This window comes from Botryllus schlosseri, chromosome 10 (assembly GCF_051294905.1).
Source record: "Botryllus schlosseri isolate E-star chromosome 10, Bs_hap1, whole genome shotgun sequence".
NCBI lineage: Eukaryota > Metazoa > Chordata > Ascidiacea > Stolidobranchia > Styelidae > Botryllus > Botryllus schlosseri.
The window spans coordinates 1,034,107-1,054,565 of record NC_137245.1 but is presented as its reverse complement, the minus strand read 5'-3'; the positions used below and the strand labels follow the sequence as shown (position 1 = coordinate 1,054,565).

At 38.6% G+C, this 20,459-nt stretch overlaps 1 protein-coding gene across 1 annotated transcript; it reads right to left on the bottom strand.

Moving 5' to 3' along the window:
• Positions 1 to 366: 366 nt before the first annotated feature.
• LOC145448321 (contactin-associated protein-like 2) lies at positions 367 to 7,639 on the bottom strand. Its single transcript, XM_080326701.1, has 6 exons — positions 7,446 to 7,639; positions 5,763 to 5,821; positions 5,434 to 5,488; positions 4,188 to 4,342; positions 3,444 to 3,564; positions 367 to 3,120 (listed from the first exon to the last, which is right to left on the bottom strand). Exons 1-6 carry the CDS (start codon positions 7,519 to 7,521, stop codon positions 2,927 to 2,929), a joined length of 660 nt encoding a protein of 219 aa, XP_080182827.1. The 5' UTR covers positions 7,522 to 7,639; the 3' UTR covers positions 367 to 2,926.
• Positions 7,640 to 20,459: the final 12,820 nt, after the last annotated feature.

Genomic DNA, 20,459 nt, shown 5'->3' with positions numbered 1-20,459 from the left:
TTTCCGCTCCTAAAAATATTTTTACTTATTGATATCCCGATTTCCTTATCTGAACCAAATTCGCCATCTTCTGAAGGCCGCTAAGTACAATTTTCCGCTTCTTCGACGCTTTAGATTTGCTATCCGACATATAAATATCATTGACCAACTTTCCCGCCTCTTCTTTTTCCATGGCATAAAACTCATATTTGAACTGTTATGAAATTATGATGATTGATACTGTGCTTGAAATTAACTTAATACTCATTCGGAATCGACAGCTTATAGCGCGCTTAAGCTATATCAATAGATTACGGTAATTAGCCTACATTTTCTGGGTTGAAACAAAACATTGAGGTCATAGGTTAACATATTCAAACCATCCGGTTCGATTTATTAGAAGATTTTATTAGTTCAATACACCACAAAAATTGCGATACAATGAAAAGATTCCGGTGTCGAAACGATTTGGAGTAGTCTTTGAAATCAGACATCCACCTTGGCCTAGACGATGTAAAGAGGAGGCATGCGCACTGAATGAAAAGTAAAAAGACTAACAGAGCTGACGGACCAGGGTTACCATACGTCATTTTTAAGAGAATTTGTCCTATTTTTTAACTCAAATTCCACGACCGATCCAGACATATGATGATCCTTAGATGAAGGTAGAAATGATATGTATTGCAATAATTGATGTAACGAAGGAATGTCCAGATACAACAAATGAAACCGTCGTGAAATTAGGTTTTAAAATAGTGGTCGCCTGCGGTTACATACAGAGACAAGCCGGCATGATGAAAGCACAAGTTAGTGACTATACAGCGATCACACATAACGCAACGTAACCAACAACGTACATACAGCAAACCAACTGAACTAAAGAGGAGATGCTCAATCGACATATATAAAAGACGAAGCAAGAGGTGCCTAATCAACTAATGATTATGACTATGCGTAAACACTGCAGATTACTGCAGTAACAGTAACACTTTGAAGCTGATGTTTTGACGGAGGCCACAGCATGCATAAACTTGAGTAGTTTTGGTGATTTTGCATAGTGGAGATTTGAAGAACCATACAGGTATCCGTAAATAAAGCGACTGACTCCACATATAGTATCAACAAGGCCCACTGCTAATAAACATGGTTCCTTGGCTACTCTATCGTTCCGGGAACTGTGGATATATGATTGTATGTTAATTTGAAGAGAAAGTTCAAAGCATGCTGATTCTGAACGTTGATTTAAGGGGGCACTTCTATTTAGAAATAATTTTTTTGTGTTTTTTTTTTTCATCGATCTAGAACGGAAATTTCACGCTCTTTCCAAAAATGTCCTTATTTTTATGATATTACAACTCCTTCTTATCCAAAACTAGTTTTATTTGGGGACCATTTTATAAAAAAAAAGAATTACAGCCCAATTTTTGCTGCAGTCGTGTTCATTCTAATCCAACATTCGCGTTTGCTGGTGGAAATAGCGCCACCTGGCGAAATCTCTCCTGTAGAGCTCGAAATGAGTGTTCTAGCCAGTCTGCCTTCATAAACTTGGCTGCTTCACAGACTCAGTAAACAGGCGAGGTGAGGCTGTTTTTTTTTTCATTTATTTTTTGATTTGTTGACTGATAACTGACCATATTGGGTAGTATTTATTGTATGCTTATAAATAAGTGTTCTAGCATGTATGCTTTCATATACTTGGCTGCTTCATTTATTCAGTACCAAGGAAATGGTCGAGATGGAGGTTGTGTGTTTTCCTATTTCATCTGTTTTTATTCATTGACTGCTGACTGACAATATTGGGTAATATTTATTGTTTCAGGATAACTGTCTTGGATTGGTTTTCATTTCTAGCTATCAATTTGCCTAGAATGAGTCGATCAAGGAAATTTAGAGTTTAGAAGAATCTTTGAAATGGAAAGATGCATTGGTGGATTCACCAAATCCCAAAACGAGTCATTCGTCGTGACCATAGGGACAAGGTGCCTGAAGAATAAGTACTGTAGCTACGTCCGTACTGAACTGGAATATTGGATGTAGTGGGTACTTGAGTGTTCTTGAAAGCCTAAACTTGCCAGTGAACACTTTCACAAAAATGAAACTGGTTTGAAGGACAAAAAAAGAAAGACTGCATCTCGACGGTCTTTCGCTGTGAAAAATTGAAAGAGTTCAAGACTCCTAAGACACATCAGACTATGTGCCTGGCGGCTATTAATACTCAGGTTGTGTTATATATGGTTCAATGTGTGATGCAAATCAACTAATATGGTCATTGATGTCATGATCAGTGTTCTTATCCTTGTTTTTCGAAGTTATTGTGGTTTTATTTTTTCAAACGCGATTTTCTCAAAATATACTTTTTCTGCACAAAAATTGTATCTCCTCTGCACCTGCTTGTTCGATTCATCTTAAATTTTGTACAAATGATGGTTAGGGTATGTATAATAAAATGATTGAGCGTTTTCTCAAAATTTTGTCCAGAAAAATTTTTACAGAGGAAAGAATTTTGAACAAAATGAAAATTTAGGGTTCGCTGACAAAAAATATCATAAATTTTGTTAGAAGACCTATTTTTGAAAATCCCTCAATTGTTTTGTAGATATATATATATGTACTATTACTACAGCAATATTTGAAGGAAAATCTTGAAAGACTTTTGAGTTTTTAGGATTTTTAATACGCGTGTTCAATATTTTCATTATTTTCTGAGTAAGTGTACCGGTGGGGTACATGCTCATGGTACAACATAAAGACCATATTTGGAAAGGAAATTTCCTGCCCTTTCCAGCAATGTATGAATCATGGGGCTTGCATCTACCTTTACGAATTTATGACTACAAACGTGAACACCTAAAAAAATCATTTTCAAATAGAAGTGCCCCCTTAAAGAAAATAGGACTGCCGATGGTTCAGTCCCTCAATATTAGCAATTGCGTTGTTCGGTCTTCGACTATCCACCTTTACCAGAGCACTCCAATTTCCCAATTGTGAGCCACGCCATTTCGCGATCATCACCCAAATCACCAATCCTGATTTCCCGCACAGGTAATTTCGACTTGTCCGTCAGATATCCTTCGTCAGCTGTCTGGAAGGCCAAGCTGTTTTGGTCGCAGTTGCATTTGTAGTTATTGTCAATGCAGTTATCTTGAAAGAATATTGTAGTAAGCGGTCTAATTTTTTGTGACATAGTTGTTCGGACAACTGGTGGGCATACGGGTGGCATATTTTATTGTTCTCATCAAACTTAGTGCAACCTCAATCAAACTTTTCAAAGTTGAACGCAATGATCTCATTGCTGAACCCAGCGCGAATACTAATCGTTTTACTTATATACTGGCGGTATTTATATAATAAGATGAGCACCGATTAGCTCAGCGACTAGCAAACTGTGATACGCGAGAGCTTTTGAAGTAGTACTGAATTGGGTCATTTGAGTGGCCCGAATTGTAGTAATATGTCTATCTTACTTTTAATTCCGCATGCACAGTATCCGCTTTTTTCCGTTCCCCAATTATACATGTTTTCTCCGCTCTTTGATATCCAGTACGTATAATTACCGCTGTTAATCCTGACTCCTTGACATCGGATCTGAATACAATAACCAATTCATGCTTCAAGTTACCATTAAAATACTGATATTAACGCTTAAAGGACTGGATCGAAATACCTTCCAGGTGTTTTTCTCTAACAGTATAGGCCTATATTCATTATATGCCTGACTCGTGACAATGATGAACCACAATCTGAACATCAAATGTTTGTTATATGTGAAGTTAACATCATTTCTAAAGGGATGGATTTTTATTAATCTTCGATGTCTCTATCAGCTTCGGTTTATATTTGCTGGGCTGCATATGGCGAAACTAACCAATGTGGCTGTTCAGACATCTGTCATTGACATGCTTTTGAGAATGAACTGTGGTTTGATACGAACTGAACTGGTTTTGTATTATAATTGTTTCTAATTGGGAATAGAGTTCAAGTTCTCAGTCTTTGCGAATTCAAAATTTCTAATTCAAACGTAGTTTGGAAATAAACTGTGTAGCACGATGCATGCGATTCTTTTCATTCAACAACATTGCAGTTTATTCAATCGGGGAGGAATACCTGTTTTGTGATAACGTCTGCTTCATAGAGTTGGAATATAACTCCACGCATATTTCTTGTAGGTGTTGTTTCATGATCAAATGACAATATGCTAATATGCTCACTTTTATATACTGCCGGCATGAAGACGATTTTTCTATCAAGCCCCGTAATGAACCATCAGATAGTTCATACGTCGGTATAACGCTATAACATCCGGCAATTTCACACGCGGCATTCACCTTGCTCTCTTTCGTCATGCTGTGACCAACTTCGATCACTTGAAAACAGAAAAATATGCATCTAATGAACGTATAACGCAATCATAAATATGTATTATCACGATGTTAGTCGATATTTACTAACTTAAATGTACGCTATGAGTTGAAGGTAGGGCGTCCAAAGTAAAAACTTTATTAGGCAAAATCGGAAATCTCAGTCAACAAGATGGTCAGCATTGCTAGCCATTTAGACATGTAAACAAGACCGTTAATTTTCCCTTAATTACCAGTAGAATAATATATATCCAAGTCATGTCAAAACTACTTCAAATAAAGAATGAAAGTTCTGAAAAGTACTCTAGTTGTTGTCGTAACTTCATTCACAGTAGTGATGCAAACCAAAGCGTGAAAATAGTTTTACGTCAGAAACTGGCAAGTGCAAGTAGTATAAAAGCATAATCGCTTCCGTAAGTATAGTGAGAGTATGTGTCGTAAACTGACTATCGCGACGACATAACTAACTAAAGCTTTATTCAAGTAAATGTAACCAAGGTGGCTTTGAGCAACATACAACGGAACACAGCATACATCAGAACAAAAAAGGATAGAGTGACCAGACAATGGCGACAATGTAACGTGCAACAGAAGCAATCAGAGGAAAGCAATGATTGCCTGATTACGGATCATCACAATATGCAAAACCCTCTTGAATACTATAGAAAAGTAGAAGTACTTTCCTACTAAAATTTCGACTACGCAACATGAAATTACTAGGTTACTTAAAAACGCCAAAACCAAATTTTGTTCCCTTGCAATCCGAAGAAACGAATTTATTGGTGTAAGAAAGTTTGGATTTATAAAAATGGTATATACGGTAGAAACGTGTACCATTATTGCTCAGTAGGCGTTAACGAGAAGTAATGCCTATATATATGTCTTTTTTATAATTGCTATTAATCAGGAGATATTTCCATATGTTTCAAATCAATATCACACAAATTATAATAAAAGAAATGAATTTTATTAAATGAAAATGTCACTGCAACACTGTGATTAGCAAACTACGCAATAATTGACAGGATTTCGCCGCTCGTAGGACTTATGCGTGCAGATATTCCCATAAGATATTTAGTTAACAAGATATAGTTACCATATGGATACTGCATCTTTATCTCCCTAGCGACATCCTTGACTTCTCGTGGTACCTTAAAAAGTATGATCAGGTAAACTAGTACTATTAATGACACGATATTACTTATCATTGCATTATGCGCCACTGAGGCTATACAATGCATCAATAAACACACTTTAATATAGGCTTATATTGAATTGATGGCTGTATGGAGGAGATGCTATAAGGATATAGACATTGAGATTCTCCAAATGCACGACTCATGTCTTCCGCGATATATATTCTGTTTACATGGACTAAATATATGGAATTATTTCCCCTATATCACAATAATTCATTTCACTCACTCCACAATTTCCTTTCGTGATCCACTCACCGGCAACAAATCTTTTGTAACAGAATTGAGCTGCAAACAAGTAACACAATTACTACTTACGAAATTGACGCCCGTTGACAGAATGATGCGGAATTTATTATCCAAGCGGAATTAGGCATGGTATTTAATTTGTAGTGCGAGACCATCGATTTGGTTTAGGATATTGGTCCACCACATGATTTCTGTAACAGCTTCGAGGTTATTCGACGACACCGGTTATATATCCTACCTGACTTGTACAAGCTTGTGGATTTTAAAAAGGGGCAACTAGAACTGTTACATCATAACCACCTATGTTTCAAAACTCGCAACTAGAACCAAAACTAGAATTATCGGACCAAAAACCCGCAACTAACTAACTGAAGCACTATGAACTATATTCAATTCGGAAGATACTCATTAATTTTTATTTTATAGGAATCAGATCGGCGTTGCACAATAATACCTGGTACCAGTTTGAAATGCGTGAGGTTCCGACTCCCAAATCCACTCCTGGCTAAAGCCAGGACCGAAACAGCACTTCGTCACCCCCTCCAAAAAAACATTTTGGTTATGGGGGCCCCCTAGGGTGATAAAACAGACTTCTGGGGCACAACCCCTATAAAGATATACGTTTTTTCAACGACTTATCAGCGAAATTTTCTTAACATTTTAGTGAGATAGCTTATTTCGCCTGAACGCGCCTGGCGCGGAAATTTCCAGTAATTCATTATCGAATCAGTCAATATGACCAGCAATTCCATATATATTACTGTTCCTTTTATAACGTCTCTCTTTTCGTGTAATCAGATTTACCGGTAGAGCTGAGTGAGGTGTTTTAGCAAATGTAGGGCCGGTAAATAATAATTAAACATATTCGGATGGACCGGTTGAAATAATGACTTTGCTAAATGATGTTATTTCTTGACCTCCTGCGTTCTATGTCAAAAGATATTGAAATCGCCCAGGTGTACTAAACTAAGAGACGCACACGAATTCAAATTAATATTTCTTCGCCGGAAAATAGTTATTCTCGGCGGCCATTTAGACGCCTATGGACAATTAAACATGTATATAGATAGATGGATATATCGAAGTTTTCGGTGAGCATAAGGGCAGTCCTTTTCGGCAAAGGTTTACTCGATGCCAATCGTTCTCCTCGGAGTCGCATGTTTACATGGTCTAAAATTTCATGTCGATCGGTGCTTCGTGGCGAAGTAATGGCGCCGAAATGCCCATTTGTATAAATCATGTGTATTATTGCGCCAAGTGCGAAAAATCTGAGAAAGTTGTACAAATTAAAAAAAAACTCTATAATTTATGTTAATTCACGAAAAAATTTTGGGCTACCTTCGAGTTCGCCCCACCCCCAAACGAGGGTCTGGGGTGCAGCATTTACGTTCTTGGCTAAACCACTGTTAGTAGTGATGACTCGGAGCTAGCTATGGCTGCAAGAACTTCGCTCAACAGAACACAGGTGTCACGATTCATGCCAAACGACGACACGTGTTTTGTAGCTGTTCGGCAACTATTTTTGTAAATGCTCATTTAGAACTAGAACTCTAGAACCACCCACTTTTCAAAATTCGCAACTGCAACTAGAACTACTTAAGAACCCATCAACTATGACTCAATATGGTATATTGTACGTGTCTGTTGCCCATACCGCATTCACCTTGAAGACATGTCATGATCTCAGAAACACACAATAGGTAAATCCACTTGATCTTAAGCTTGGCCGCTCTCGCCATCTCTGCGTTACTATGCGTTACACTTGTGTTTCGAAAGTGAATGTAAACACTGATATTTCTCGTAAATATAGCAGCATAGTATTAGGCGGTAGATCTCCCGCTTTTCTATGTCTGACACATGGGAAATACTTTAAAACTAGCGCGTTGCGGAAGCTCTTTTGAATGTCGTTGGTTGCCTGGCATCAGTCACAACATGCAAGCTAAAGTAGGGGGTAACGAAGTGCAGGGAAATGGGAAAGCAGATGTGTGGTCATTACGGCTTGGCAAAATGATCGACCTACCGAATTCAATCAGAGGACTAATTCTACTGATTCGATCCGAGTATAGCAGGGGTTCTTAAAACTTTTTAGACCGCGACCCACATCTGCGTTATAATTCATCTCGCGACCCAAGTCCAACGCATCGACATGAATGCATTTTCAATGCAAGTATGTCACGTATTAACGGGCGTGTGTGAAATAGAAAAGGTGCAGACAGCCAGTTGTACGCAATCCAGTTCAATGAAGCATGTGGGATGCACGCGATTTAAAATCCGGGTGCATTATTTTCCTTTTGTGGCAACATTTAAACCGCAGTGCCCAGATTGCAAAACTGAGAGTATTCGGTGCCGACCATTTCGAAGACGGGGCATATCAATATTGAAGGTTTTGGCCAGCCAGCGGCGGCTACTTTGGGCCATGGTTTAATCGCATTTATCCTGGGTTCTGAGCACCTCATTTTGGCCGCAGCCACATGTAGTCCAAAACTTTGTCTTCAAGTGTCCTGGCGCGGGCGGAACGGACGGCCTCGAAATATCGTTGCACTCCCCTGACTAAAGCAGCTCAACGGTTTCACGGCGGCGTTAACCGATACCAGGGATATTATGCTCTTTCATAATTGCGAATAAAGTTGATTCATTATGCGCATCAAAAATATCGGGTGCGGCAGTTATGGTCACGCCATTGCCTTCCCTCTGCCCTGCCCGAGTATCACCCGCTTAAGTTAGACATTTGCAGACAAACCAATGTCGGATGAATGTTATCATGACTAGAGCCCGACCGATTATCGGCTCGCCGATAATATCGAGTCGATATCACGCTTAGAGAGAAATATCGGTATCGGCCTTTGAAGGTAAAAAAATATCGGCCATTTTCGTGACGTCACAACATGGTGGCAGGGAGTCAGAGAAGTCGATAAGAGACGTGAGGACGGTAAATTATAAAAATAAATGGCCAAGCTGCATATAGCGCATACTGCATACAGGGCAGTAGGCGTGCCTATCTGATAAAAATATTAATGATAACTAACCACCGTTATGCCCCAGTGACTTCGTGGGAATCCCCCTGTAGTAATCGATTACCATTTACCAGACAGCTCGACGGATAGTTGTCTGCAGAAGATTTCAATCAGTAAGAGAAATGAGAACTTCAATCATGCTAGACTGACCCTCGTAATGATAGAGAAAAGCGTTGCGTCGAATCATTTTTTCTGAAGATAGTGCTATTGGTTTGGTACCAACAGAGCTAATTATACAAGTGTTGTATGAAGTCGTCTGACTGAGGTCTGCGGGGCCACCATGATAGGAAATATGGGAGCATAGAGGGCAAGAAAATCAAGCAAACGTGGAGTAAAGCCAATAATTGATACGAAAATTTTTGATTCCATGATGACATTGGCCAATTCTGACAAAAGAGCGTAAAATATGGATCAATTGATTGTTGAAATGCTGATGGTTATGGTCAAGGCCCAAGGGGGATGGTTGAAGCAGTTGCAGACGTGGACAATTAGAGTTGTTTTGCACATTCTCTTCAGCTATTTGTTAATGATGTGCTGAAGTCTCCAGGTGCACTGCCAGAAGAATATTAATATCAATATTTGGTGAAACCATTGAAGGAAAGATCCCCTGCAAGGGAGCGGTGGAACCGAAATGAAGAATTCCAATTCCAAAGAAAGAATTCCAATTCTTGCTATGCCACTAACTATGGTACCAAGTGAAAGACTGCTCACTGTGTTTAGTACTACGGCATATACATCATTTATGGAAGACCACACAAGTTCACTCCTTGGAGAAAGGGACAAAAAATTGTGCTTCGTGAACTGTGATCTGCAACTGCTGGATTGGTGCTTTTGATATATTTTTATCGCCCCCAGATCATTTTTTTTTATGTTCAAGCATATCAATGGCTGTAAAGTTGTTGAAATAAATGCTCTGAGGTGTTAAATATGGGCCTTGAGCTACATTCCATATCTTTTGAATATCGGCTGAATATATCGGGGTTATCGGTGGAGGTACTGGATATCGGTCTTATCGGTATCGGCTCAGAAATCCAATATCGGTCGGGCTCTAATCATGACATGAAACCATTTTCTGCGATACAAAGGTCGTCACATTTTCAGTATCACGCCATTGTAGTAACGACTTTTCTTCGCGTCTCGCTTATTGGGTATTGCCTATGGCTTATTGCCTATTCAACGCAGTGATGTGGTACAGGTACAAACCAAGCACATGATATCGCGCGAAGTGCTAAGATTTATTCTGCAGGGAATTCAGAAATCGGTTCGTTACCCACATTTATACCATTGACGACCCATACTTGAAGAACCCACTGGAAAGATATTTTTTGAGTACTGAAATCATATGCTTCTTTCAACTAATAAGAGTTATGTTGTTAACTGGGATTGCAGTTTCGATGCTTTTCTTCGAGCCTTGCAACCTCAATTGGACGTATCAAAATATACAAAACGGTAACTAAAAGGCTACGCAGGTTAATGGTAATTGAAATTATATGCAGCCGAAATCAATCCAAAGCATTTGTCAGAAAGTGCAATGCAAAAGGTAGTCGTAAAATACCAAATTATCTTCATCTGGTAGCATGAAAGACACATACAGTATTTGGAATTCCCCATAATTTATAGTCACATGAACGCGTAATGACTTAGGTACTCAGTTGTGGTAATCCCCACTGTTAATATTTGCAATGGTCAAATTTATTCAGAGTCGTCCATGACGGAAATGGTTCATGCAAAATTATGATGAGGAAAGTAGTAACAAAATTAAAATTAGCGCCTACATTACAGTTTTGTGGTTTCACATTTTCATTTACTTCAGATCTGTTTCAAATTCGCAGTTGCGTCATCAATGTAAAATCGATAAAATTCCTGATGTCGCACGTTCTTTACTTATCATATATTTGCAGATGCGGTCAGTAACGAAGTACTTCTACCCAGTCAACAAAAGTGTGTAACTGTGTATATTCAATGCCGAACCAGGTTTAGACAGTGCAGGAGAGAAGTGAACGCACACGTTTTGACACTAGATTGGGGCGGCACCTTTGATGGACAAAAACTGATCACTCTCTAATTCATAAGTAGGGCTGGGCACAATGATTCGGGTACTCGAATCTGAATCGAGTATTGGTTTTAATGATTCGAGTCGAGTAGTAAAAGACGATTTTTTTGAGTACTGAAATCATACGCTCTTCGTCACTGACAGTTAATTTATCAACGAGAATTATAGTTTCGATACTAATTGTCTCTGTTGAAACCTTGACACCTTGATTGGTCGTATTGTAGCACACGAAATATATAGTACAGAGCTACGAAGGATATTGGATATAGCACATTTCCGAAGTCATGACCACCTCGCAACATTGTCACCAAGTGCAATGAAATCAGTATGGTCGAAAAATACAAAACTATCTTCAATGTGATGGATAGCAGTAATTATATTCTTTGTGGTGGCATAAAAGGTAAATACTTGAACTATGACATGTTACATTTTGTTATGGCGTCATAATGTGGGATACTCGATTACTCGACTCGAAGCATAATTCGTGATTCAGAAGCGAATCCCTCGGGTACTCGATTTTGCCCAGCCCCATTCAGAAGATCGATTGTTCGCCTTTCCATCTGTCGGCCAGAGAAATTGGTGTCAGCGTTAACCAATCAAATTGCGCTTGATTATCACGCGGGTTCACCGTGACGTTTCTTCTGCCTAGCTTTGTCAGGTTTGTGAGCACTTGAGCGTGGAGCGATTGTGATGTCATAAGTCATCGGATGTTTTTACCGCTTCACACTTTAAGTTTGAATTATCTTCCGTCCGTACCAGCGAATTGTATTTCCGAGTTTATAGCGTTGGAAGGGAATATGAATGAAGCTCTTCGTTGAGATAAGTTAAGCAAGAGATATTTCGGGTTATTATTGAATTTTTTAGCATGCTTGCTTTGCTTAGATGTGTGTTGATAGTCAAATGTTGTTTCGAATAGCTATTCAGTCACGTTAATTGCTTGTTTGCGTTAGGCTTGTAAAATAGGACTTGATATGAATGGTTACTCTGACTTTTACGTGGCCTGAAATGTTAGATTGGCGGCAGTGAAGAGCGTGATACTTGTCAAGTAATTAGTGCTCTGAACGTAATGCGTACTACCGGTCCGTTGATATTTTGATGGTAAACCGCGGACGAGTCACGGTACCCCTCACCGAATCTTGACGTGGTTTGGTTATGCATTTGACATCATTTGTTACTTTAATGTATATGTATAGCCTATATATTAACGAAACATGGGCTATGCTCAACCCATCTATTTTCTCTGTCTGCAATATTTGTGACTGAATTTACAATCATGGATGTTCGTTAAAACGGTTGGCATTTCAACTGTTCAGCCAAATACTATATCTTGTGATAATTTCTGATTAAAATTTGTGATACTTATTTCAGTTAATCTACGAGTTATTTTGTTTGTATATTTCGCCTTTATTTTACGATGGAGACTGAAGTCATGAAGTGATAGCGATACGCCCAAATATCAGTATAAGTCTGACGGTAAATTGGAAAGAATGCAGGGTTGGCGAAGGCAGCAGTTCATAAACTATCGTCCTCTACGAATTGGTTCAACCTGCCGCGACATAGGCCATGATCAGCGGATTATCACTGCTAAAGATATCTGGATGACAGTCCATCGCACGAATATGACGCCAGTGGAATTACCCAGATATCATAAGACTACGCCAAGCCTAAACTTGTTAGAAATCATACACAATTGGGCTCTAGCGTGCCACACAGTGCGTCGGCTGCTGATGGTAGCTCCGCGTTGCTTGATTCTGATCTTCCCGCCAAGTTACAGACTTGTTTGATAAACCAGATTTTGTCTGTATTTCAATTCCAGAGCATGAATAGTTGTAGCAAAGTTGTCCCGGAAAGAAGATCCCTCTGTATCTCGATTGAAATCAATATGTCGTTTTATGGATTTTATACGACCGTGTGTCTTTATTTGACCGGTATTTTATATGTATGCTCCTGGTGGGTTTTATTATACCTAATATGATAATGAAAACATATTGTAACATTGTGATGTCTTACAACATAAGGGTCATTTATGTCTGCCAGAAAGCAACAATGATTCAGGTAGCAATAGGGCTAATAGTGGTTGTCAGCTGCAATAGCGAGAGGGCTAATGGAGGGCAACAAAGGGTTAATGAGTCTGCGGCTGAAGTGCCAAAATTGTGCCTTTTGAAGCATCATTTTGACATCGAATGCGAATGATACGCCGGGCGACCAGGTCCCATTTTGTTGACTGGGTACATTTCAAAGTGATCAAGTAGTTTTCCTCTGTTTGCAGTATTCACCCAAGTAAATGGAATTTTTCGCTACTACTACTCCGTCATATTTTCTGACTTGCTTACTTTTCTCTATTTACAGTTTTCAAGTAGAAGTATTATGTTCCTCCAATAAGAAGGAGAGGCCAAAACGGAGAATACGCGGACTGTTTTCGCGGAGAGTCCAGAATTATCGTCATGCTCGGCTCAAAATATATATTGAGTGACCAATATGTTTCCAAGAAAGTATGGATCAATTTATGTAACGATTTCCTGGTTCATGGACGCAATTTCCGGCTGCACACTTTCATCACAGTATTTAGAGCTCAGCACAACGTTTGGAATTAACCGATCTACTATATGTTCTGTTGCCCGCCTACTTGCGCAAAGCGGTAATATTGCATCCGTTACATATTATTCGCTCCGCATCTCTTATCGTCATTTTAACTACTGGCTTCAGTATTCCATGGAGTGCACCTTACCTTGACGTTTTCTGAAATACTTCACTGGGGGGAAAAGGGCATAGCACCACATTTATAAAGCAAAGAACTTGTTGTGATACAATTCTTATGCTCTCGAAAATGTATATCTCCGGCATGGGATGAGCAACACACACCCATGCAGATCTGTACACCGTCCGCTTATGTCGGTTTCCAGGATTAGACGATCCATGAGAGCGTATTTATAATGGAATGTAAAACTACTTACCAACGTGAGTATATAGTTTTCACATAAGACAAATAATACTTCTTGTTCCACTGGAAGTAGTTTTGGATCTCTTCGAAATGTACTACTTGTACTTGTAATTGAGTAGAATTTAATTCCATACTTCCATTTCTATACTTGAGTAGCACTATGCAAAAGCTTGCATTAATGAGATGAAATTATTATATGAACCATGGACGTTATATGTTTGAACTGAGGGTGCGTCAAAAAAGTATTGAAAAACGCAAATTACGGTACGGTCGTAGCTATATTGGAAATCCTCAAATGGATTTAAAAAAAGCAACAGCAGTAACCATGATGGAGTTATCTTATCCGATGGTCTGAGATCCCTACAAGATATCCGGTCGCATATATTAAATACATTCTTGTTATAGACATAAATGTCCAGTGTGTTGATTTGAAACGCAGACGTTTCATCATGACTATGCTTTGAATTCCAGACAACATTTCAGTGGAGTGCAATGAAATCGCAGATACAATGGCTAAATCTTCCGCGATGCATAGAAGCAGTGAGGACGATGTCGAATTGTCCCCCAAACTGAATGTTGGAATTCTGACGAAGCCTTTTCAGAGAAGAGTTCATACAAATGGTATAGGAATCACAATACAGAAGCTTCTTTCATCCCAAGGGTAAGATTTCCAAAGCTACCCCAGCGAGGAAACAGCAAGAGCCTCTTTCATCCTATTCAGATTAAGGACAGGACACTGCAAAATCAATTATCAGTTGCCGCAAATTGCATTGTCACTCAAATGGAATATACGAAGATTGTCATGTACCCGAGCTCTCCATTCCTTATACAAGTACAACAGTATAAGTGAATTTTTCATATCATCCGGTATCGAAATCTAACATTAGGATAGTCTCTATATAGTTGGGGTCGCAAAAGGGCTATGGAATCGAAGTCGGAGTTTCGCTAATTTCTCCCTTAATGGACTCGCGATCGGAGTTTGTGAAAATGCTCGTGGTTCCGACTCCAACTCCATCTTCTTTATTATGAAAACAACTGATTTCACGGGCCTATCAAAATTATTAGTAATAAATAAAATAGGATTTGTATGCACAAACAATCACTGCCATTATTAACAATATTGATTGGAAATTATTTGCAAATTGCAATTCAGTCGCATAGAGGAAAAACACTGGAAGATGCATTCTCGTGACGAACGCCAAATTGCTGATGCAATCAAAAATTGGTGCAATTTTAGGAATTATGCCATGATACTGTGAAAGACTAAATTTACTCGTTCGGTTTTGTAAGTGTCAACCCCTCTGGTAAATTGTTGCAAATATAACCAAACGCTGCTTCCCACTGGACGAAATAAAAAATATTCCAAGTAAGTAGCTCAGCTGCTAAGGTCGGACAAATCTTAAGAATTAGTGCAAGAATAGCCCTATTCCATGAATAACACTGGTCTACAAATTTCGAAAATAATTTTGAGCCAAAAATTTTAATGATTGATTTAGGTTAATTGAAGGTTGTTCAATCCGATTCTGTGCTCAGAATTTCTCTCTCACGCCAATTTTTTTCCGAATGAATTTTTCCCATTTCCGTAAATTAACCAATTTTCAGCTTTCGTTAGTGACATCACGGTTGGCATACAACAGCAACGGATCAAATATTGTTATTAAAATCATCCATCGCGAAACCTGGGTTGCTGTAGTACAGAATGAGTGAGTTTTCGATGAACTTGAATCCAGTAATTATTTTTCTTCGTTCAATCAGAAGCTCTTATCGACCCATAAAATTACACTGATCTACAAATTAAAGAAAATTTGCAACAACAATTTTAATGATTGATCCAAGCTAATATTAGGTTGCTGAATCCGATTCTGTGCCCAGAATTTCTCTATCGCGTCAATTTATTTAGTTATGTTTTTTTCTTTCATTTTAATAAATTAATCTAATTTTGGCTTGCGTTAGTGACATTACGGTGAGCGTAAAACTGCAACAAATCAAATATTGTTATTGAAATTATATATAATGATGAAACCTGGCTTGTTGTAGAACAGAATAACTGATTTTTCGGTGAACTTGAATCCATTGGTTCTCTATCTTCTTTCGATCAACACCTCTTTTCAACCAATAAATTTATACATGGTTGCAACTAATTTTAGTCGGTAGCAGTCATCATCTTTATATAGGGCCTACTACACTTCTTTTGAAGATAGTGATTAGTAGTTCCGTACCTTATTTAGTTCCCTACGTTATATATCTTTATACATCTGTCCTGCAAATGGTCAATGCATTTTTTGAAAGCGCACTACTCTCTCATATATAACGTAAAAGTTTGCAAACAACAAACATTACATTGTTATATTATATTGTTGGTATATTATGTAGAAGAGAATTGTTCACTCCGGTACATGACCTAAATATGTGGTCCTCTAAGCTTATTTCGAAACATTAGAAGAAACAGGATATCTCCTTTTCCAAAGAAAAGATGGATTATCATGATAACTTGAAATACTTTTTATCATATTTAATCTACGCCAGTACATATCATGCTAATTCTTTTTCTCCGTTTTTCATATTCTGTTACATTTTATCGGAATCGAGGAAAGCTGCTTCCGCTTCCGCTTTATTTCTTTTGGTATATTGCGGTGATATAAAGGGCTTCTTTTGCATTGTCTATTAGAGACAGCCATGTGAATGGACAGGACACGAAACCTGAAGTGCGTGTTACTTCATAATAAAAATAAATATGCATCGGTTCTAGGTCAGTCGATCCGTCTCGACATAGGACATTTTGTACGCTACACCAAATACCATGTGTTCTATGCTGGAGATAGCCAGAGATGAGCATTAGTTAATTTTTATTGATGTTTCGATGCCTTTTCCTAGTGTTTTGCAGGATTAAATGCCAGTTCTAAATGCAAACAGCTTACGCTTTTGGGTAGAATCTTTGAAAAATATATCCGGTTACCGTGATTCAGAGTTTTTTTCGCGCGTTTCTTACGACAATTTAACTCATGATAGTGGTGGAATATTATCCTGAACTACTTTCTATTTTAGCAAAACCTAATTGCAAATGTAATTAGTTAATCCAGAATACTGTTCAGGTAGATGTTGAAGAAGTTGTAAAACAATACCACTTCAGTAAGTACTGTAAGTAGCCCAAATCTACTTGATTCCCTCGAAAAAGTAGAAATATTCAACATGATGCGATAGAGCAAAAATAACGTCACATTCGTATTCAGCGCCCCCAAATTAGGTGTAATTGACCCAAAGAAGTCCTGGCGCGAAAATCGTGTAGACCAGTGTAATTGATTACGTGCATGTAGGTATTTGTATATAATAATTTATACATACTAAAACAACTATGCTATTTGAATACGCCCTAAATCTCGTTTCTGACCACCGTTTATTAGTAGTGAGAGAGTGTGTGCTTGTCGGCGGTATGGTGTTTAGAGACAAAATTTGTAGATATCTGTATTAGTTGCGGACTCACATACAAGAGCTATACTTCTATGGTTTTATCCACATTGTAATTATGCAGGGTGGGAAATATATCATGTTTGAATGATTCACACATATTAGCCGTGGCTGGTCTATGTTATGAAAACAGATAAAACATTTCTAGCTGTCCAAAATGAAACAATTTTGCATGTCATTGTAAATAATTTGTTAGCATATGTTAAATGGTTATATGAAAGTAAATAGACCATCACCGTGGCACATAATTTTCGAAGTAAATTTGTGTTAGTATTGGAGTCGGAGTGGGAGTCGGAGTCGGGGTTTTGCAAGGGGGATAGTCGGAGTCTGAGCCAGAGATGGGGTCGGCGTGTTTAAAGAATCGGAGTCGGAGTCGGTAGTAAAATTTACCGACTCCATAGCCCTGATGGCCAACCGCCGCATGCGAGCAGTATTTGTGTCGTGAGGCCCGCACAGTAATTGCCGAAATTAGTTGTATTATCAAAATATGAATTGCCGACGTAATTTATTGTGAACTTGTAAGGTCAACCAACAGTTTGATTAGCCCGAAAGCCAAATTTGGGATGTTGATGACCGAAAAAACAATCGATTTGACGCTTAGGCGTAGCCAGAGTCGACGAAAAGGACCATGCCCGTTCACATTGTCGTATTTTTCATTATTTCGCGGCAGATTGACTTACTTTCATCAATTGTTTCGCGCGATTATGTGTCCATAGTTATCTTGATTTTAGTAACCTTCATGAAAATTGAAAATATACACCTAATTATATAAGATTGAGTCGAGCTATATTCACGATTATGAGTAAACGGAATTGTGCCGGTGTCACTTGCGACCGTTAGGATCATTCAGTTCAGTGCCGCAGCATTTATAGGGGTATACTAAATCTTTTCAAGTAGGTCTTATTTGGCGGGAATGAATTGTCCTATGGAAAGTGAGCCGATCCGGCAGACTGACAGTAAACACACATCGTCAAAATGTGATTTACTCTTGTATCAATTTAGGCCTGGCACGAAAAGAATCATCACATTTATAACTATTTGAATGGAATTGTTGTTGTACTTGATATAAATTAACTATAAGATATAGACACCATATGTGTGGACAAATGTATGATGCCATCATAAAAGATATCGGGTTATAATTTTCAGCTACTGTGAATATTTTGAATCTAACAGATTGATGATGGAGACTGATCTGATATCAAAACATTTTTCAGTTGAGCATTGTAATTCCGATCCAGGATTCGGGTGTAGGCCTACTGCTGATAAGTAGGCTATTAATCTCATGGCCAAATATCTTCAAATATAGGAGAAGAAAAAAATATAAATATAATATAAATATAATATATATTGACTGTGTCCTAGTGATTGAAATGTCGGAACGCCGAACGGTCCATGCTGTTACATCGTAGGCACGTACCACTACGGTACTCGGTACCTTTAAGTGGCCTTGATAACATGGTTTAGCGACCAAAGATGTAACTAACAGATTACCAATGGTTGCCATAACTACTTGCTTAGTTAGCGAAATACCAAGTTGCGACCTTATGATCTATTACTTTTCCCCTGATACGCAACTAGTTTGTTGCGTCCATGGTTCTAACAAATTTACGGCATCCCGAGTCACTCCAAGTCCACTCGAGTCATTTTCATTTTGCCATCGAGTTAGCCCGAGTCTGAGTAATTCTAAGAAAGGTCGCGTCCAAGTCCAACTCACAAATTTCAGTCACGAATCGTCTAAGCTTAGATTAAGGGTCAGGTTTTGTCATCATGAATTGGAAATAGTGAATCTTCCACTGCATGGTAGCGTTTGCAATTAACGTGATAGTGAAGTTTGATGAATAGTTTAAGGCTTTCGGAGCTATTTAAGAGGGAATTTTCACTTAATAACCTGAAAAGATATATGTGTCAAATTAATAAAAATCTAAAATGTCGTAGCGGGCCGCACAAAATGCTTTTGCGGGCCTCATGCGGCCCGCGGGCCGCGTGTTTGAGACCGCTGTGTAGAGGAAATCCTTTTGTCTGCATGAAATTGGTTTGCTCAACTGAATAAAAGTAGACTCCAACACTTTTAAATGAAACGAAGATCTGCCGCGCGCAATGACAGTAAACATATTGTCATTATAGTGCTGTGCACAGGCGAGGTTTTCACTCAGATGCTGACCAATTGACGAAGCATATGCTTGGTAATCGTCATAGCTTGTCTGTTTTGGCAGCAAATTTGCACTGACGTGCGAGCTCAGTGCGATCATTTGCGCATGTTTTTGACCGAATCAATTAGGGGATATGCTGTTTAATACGCCCAAACAATCTTTGAGATGTACCCTGCTTTTGATACGGGCATACGAAATCACGTGCCACGAGGTCGAGGGATGCTTGCCGAGCAACAGGACAGTGATAAACTCTTTCATAAATTTGGTCTTGTCTACTAAGGAATCAAGGTATATGCGCACTACTATTAATTTCCTTCAACCTTCAATTTCAAACAGGATTTGATGATAATTTCGGAGGCACGACAATTTATGCTCAACGTTGATATAATCAGGGGAATATAATGGGGCGAGCGAGTTTAGTCTCCATCGACTGACTAAGCATGTAGAATTTCATTCACAAAATATCAGCAACTTTCAAAATCAACATGTAACATCAAAACGAGAAACAGGCAGAGGTGGTCAGTAACGAAGTACTTCTACTTTTTCGGAGTACTCAATTACTTTTCTTCTACTTCTGGTACTTACTCAAGTATATCTTTTTTTCGCTACTTCTACTTCGTAATATTTTGTAAACTACTTACTTACTTTTCGCTATTTTCAGTTTGTCAATTAGAAGTAGTCTAATCCTCCAATACTAAAGATGGCCTAAGGAATTTCGGGGCCGTTCTCACGTAGTACCAACATTTAATTTTCATAAAAGCTATGTAACACCCATAATCTTCGTTGCACTTCGCGCACAGTAGATATGGACCGTGGAGTGACAAGTATGTTTTAACGAAAGTATCGCTGAATACAATTTAGATACCGGGTTGCGTCGGACCATTCACATCGCATTATCGCCTATATCAAATATTTCATCACAGTAAGTATGGTCGCCTATAACGTTTGAAACTACCGTTTCGCAATCTAGCAGTTACCGATTATACCTAGCAGCCCATGACGTGTCCTAATCTGGAAAAATGGACTTAGACTTTTTCAACGTTAGACCTGT

Excerpts from the sequence above, each read along its gene's own strand:
- LOC145448321 (XM_080326701.1), bottom strand. The coding sequence starts at position 7,521 with ATGGCGAGAGCGGCCAAGCTTAAGATCAAGTGGATTTACCTATTGTGT. Across the intron at positions 5,489-5,762 it reads TCACGAAAGGAAATTGTGGA|GTACCACGAGAAGTCAAGGA; the intron begins GTGAGTGAAATG and ends ATACTTTTTAAG. Across the intron at positions 4,343-5,433 it reads AAAGATGCAGTATCCATATG|TGATCGAAGTTGGTCACAGC; the intron begins GTAACTATATCT and ends TCTGTTTTCAAG.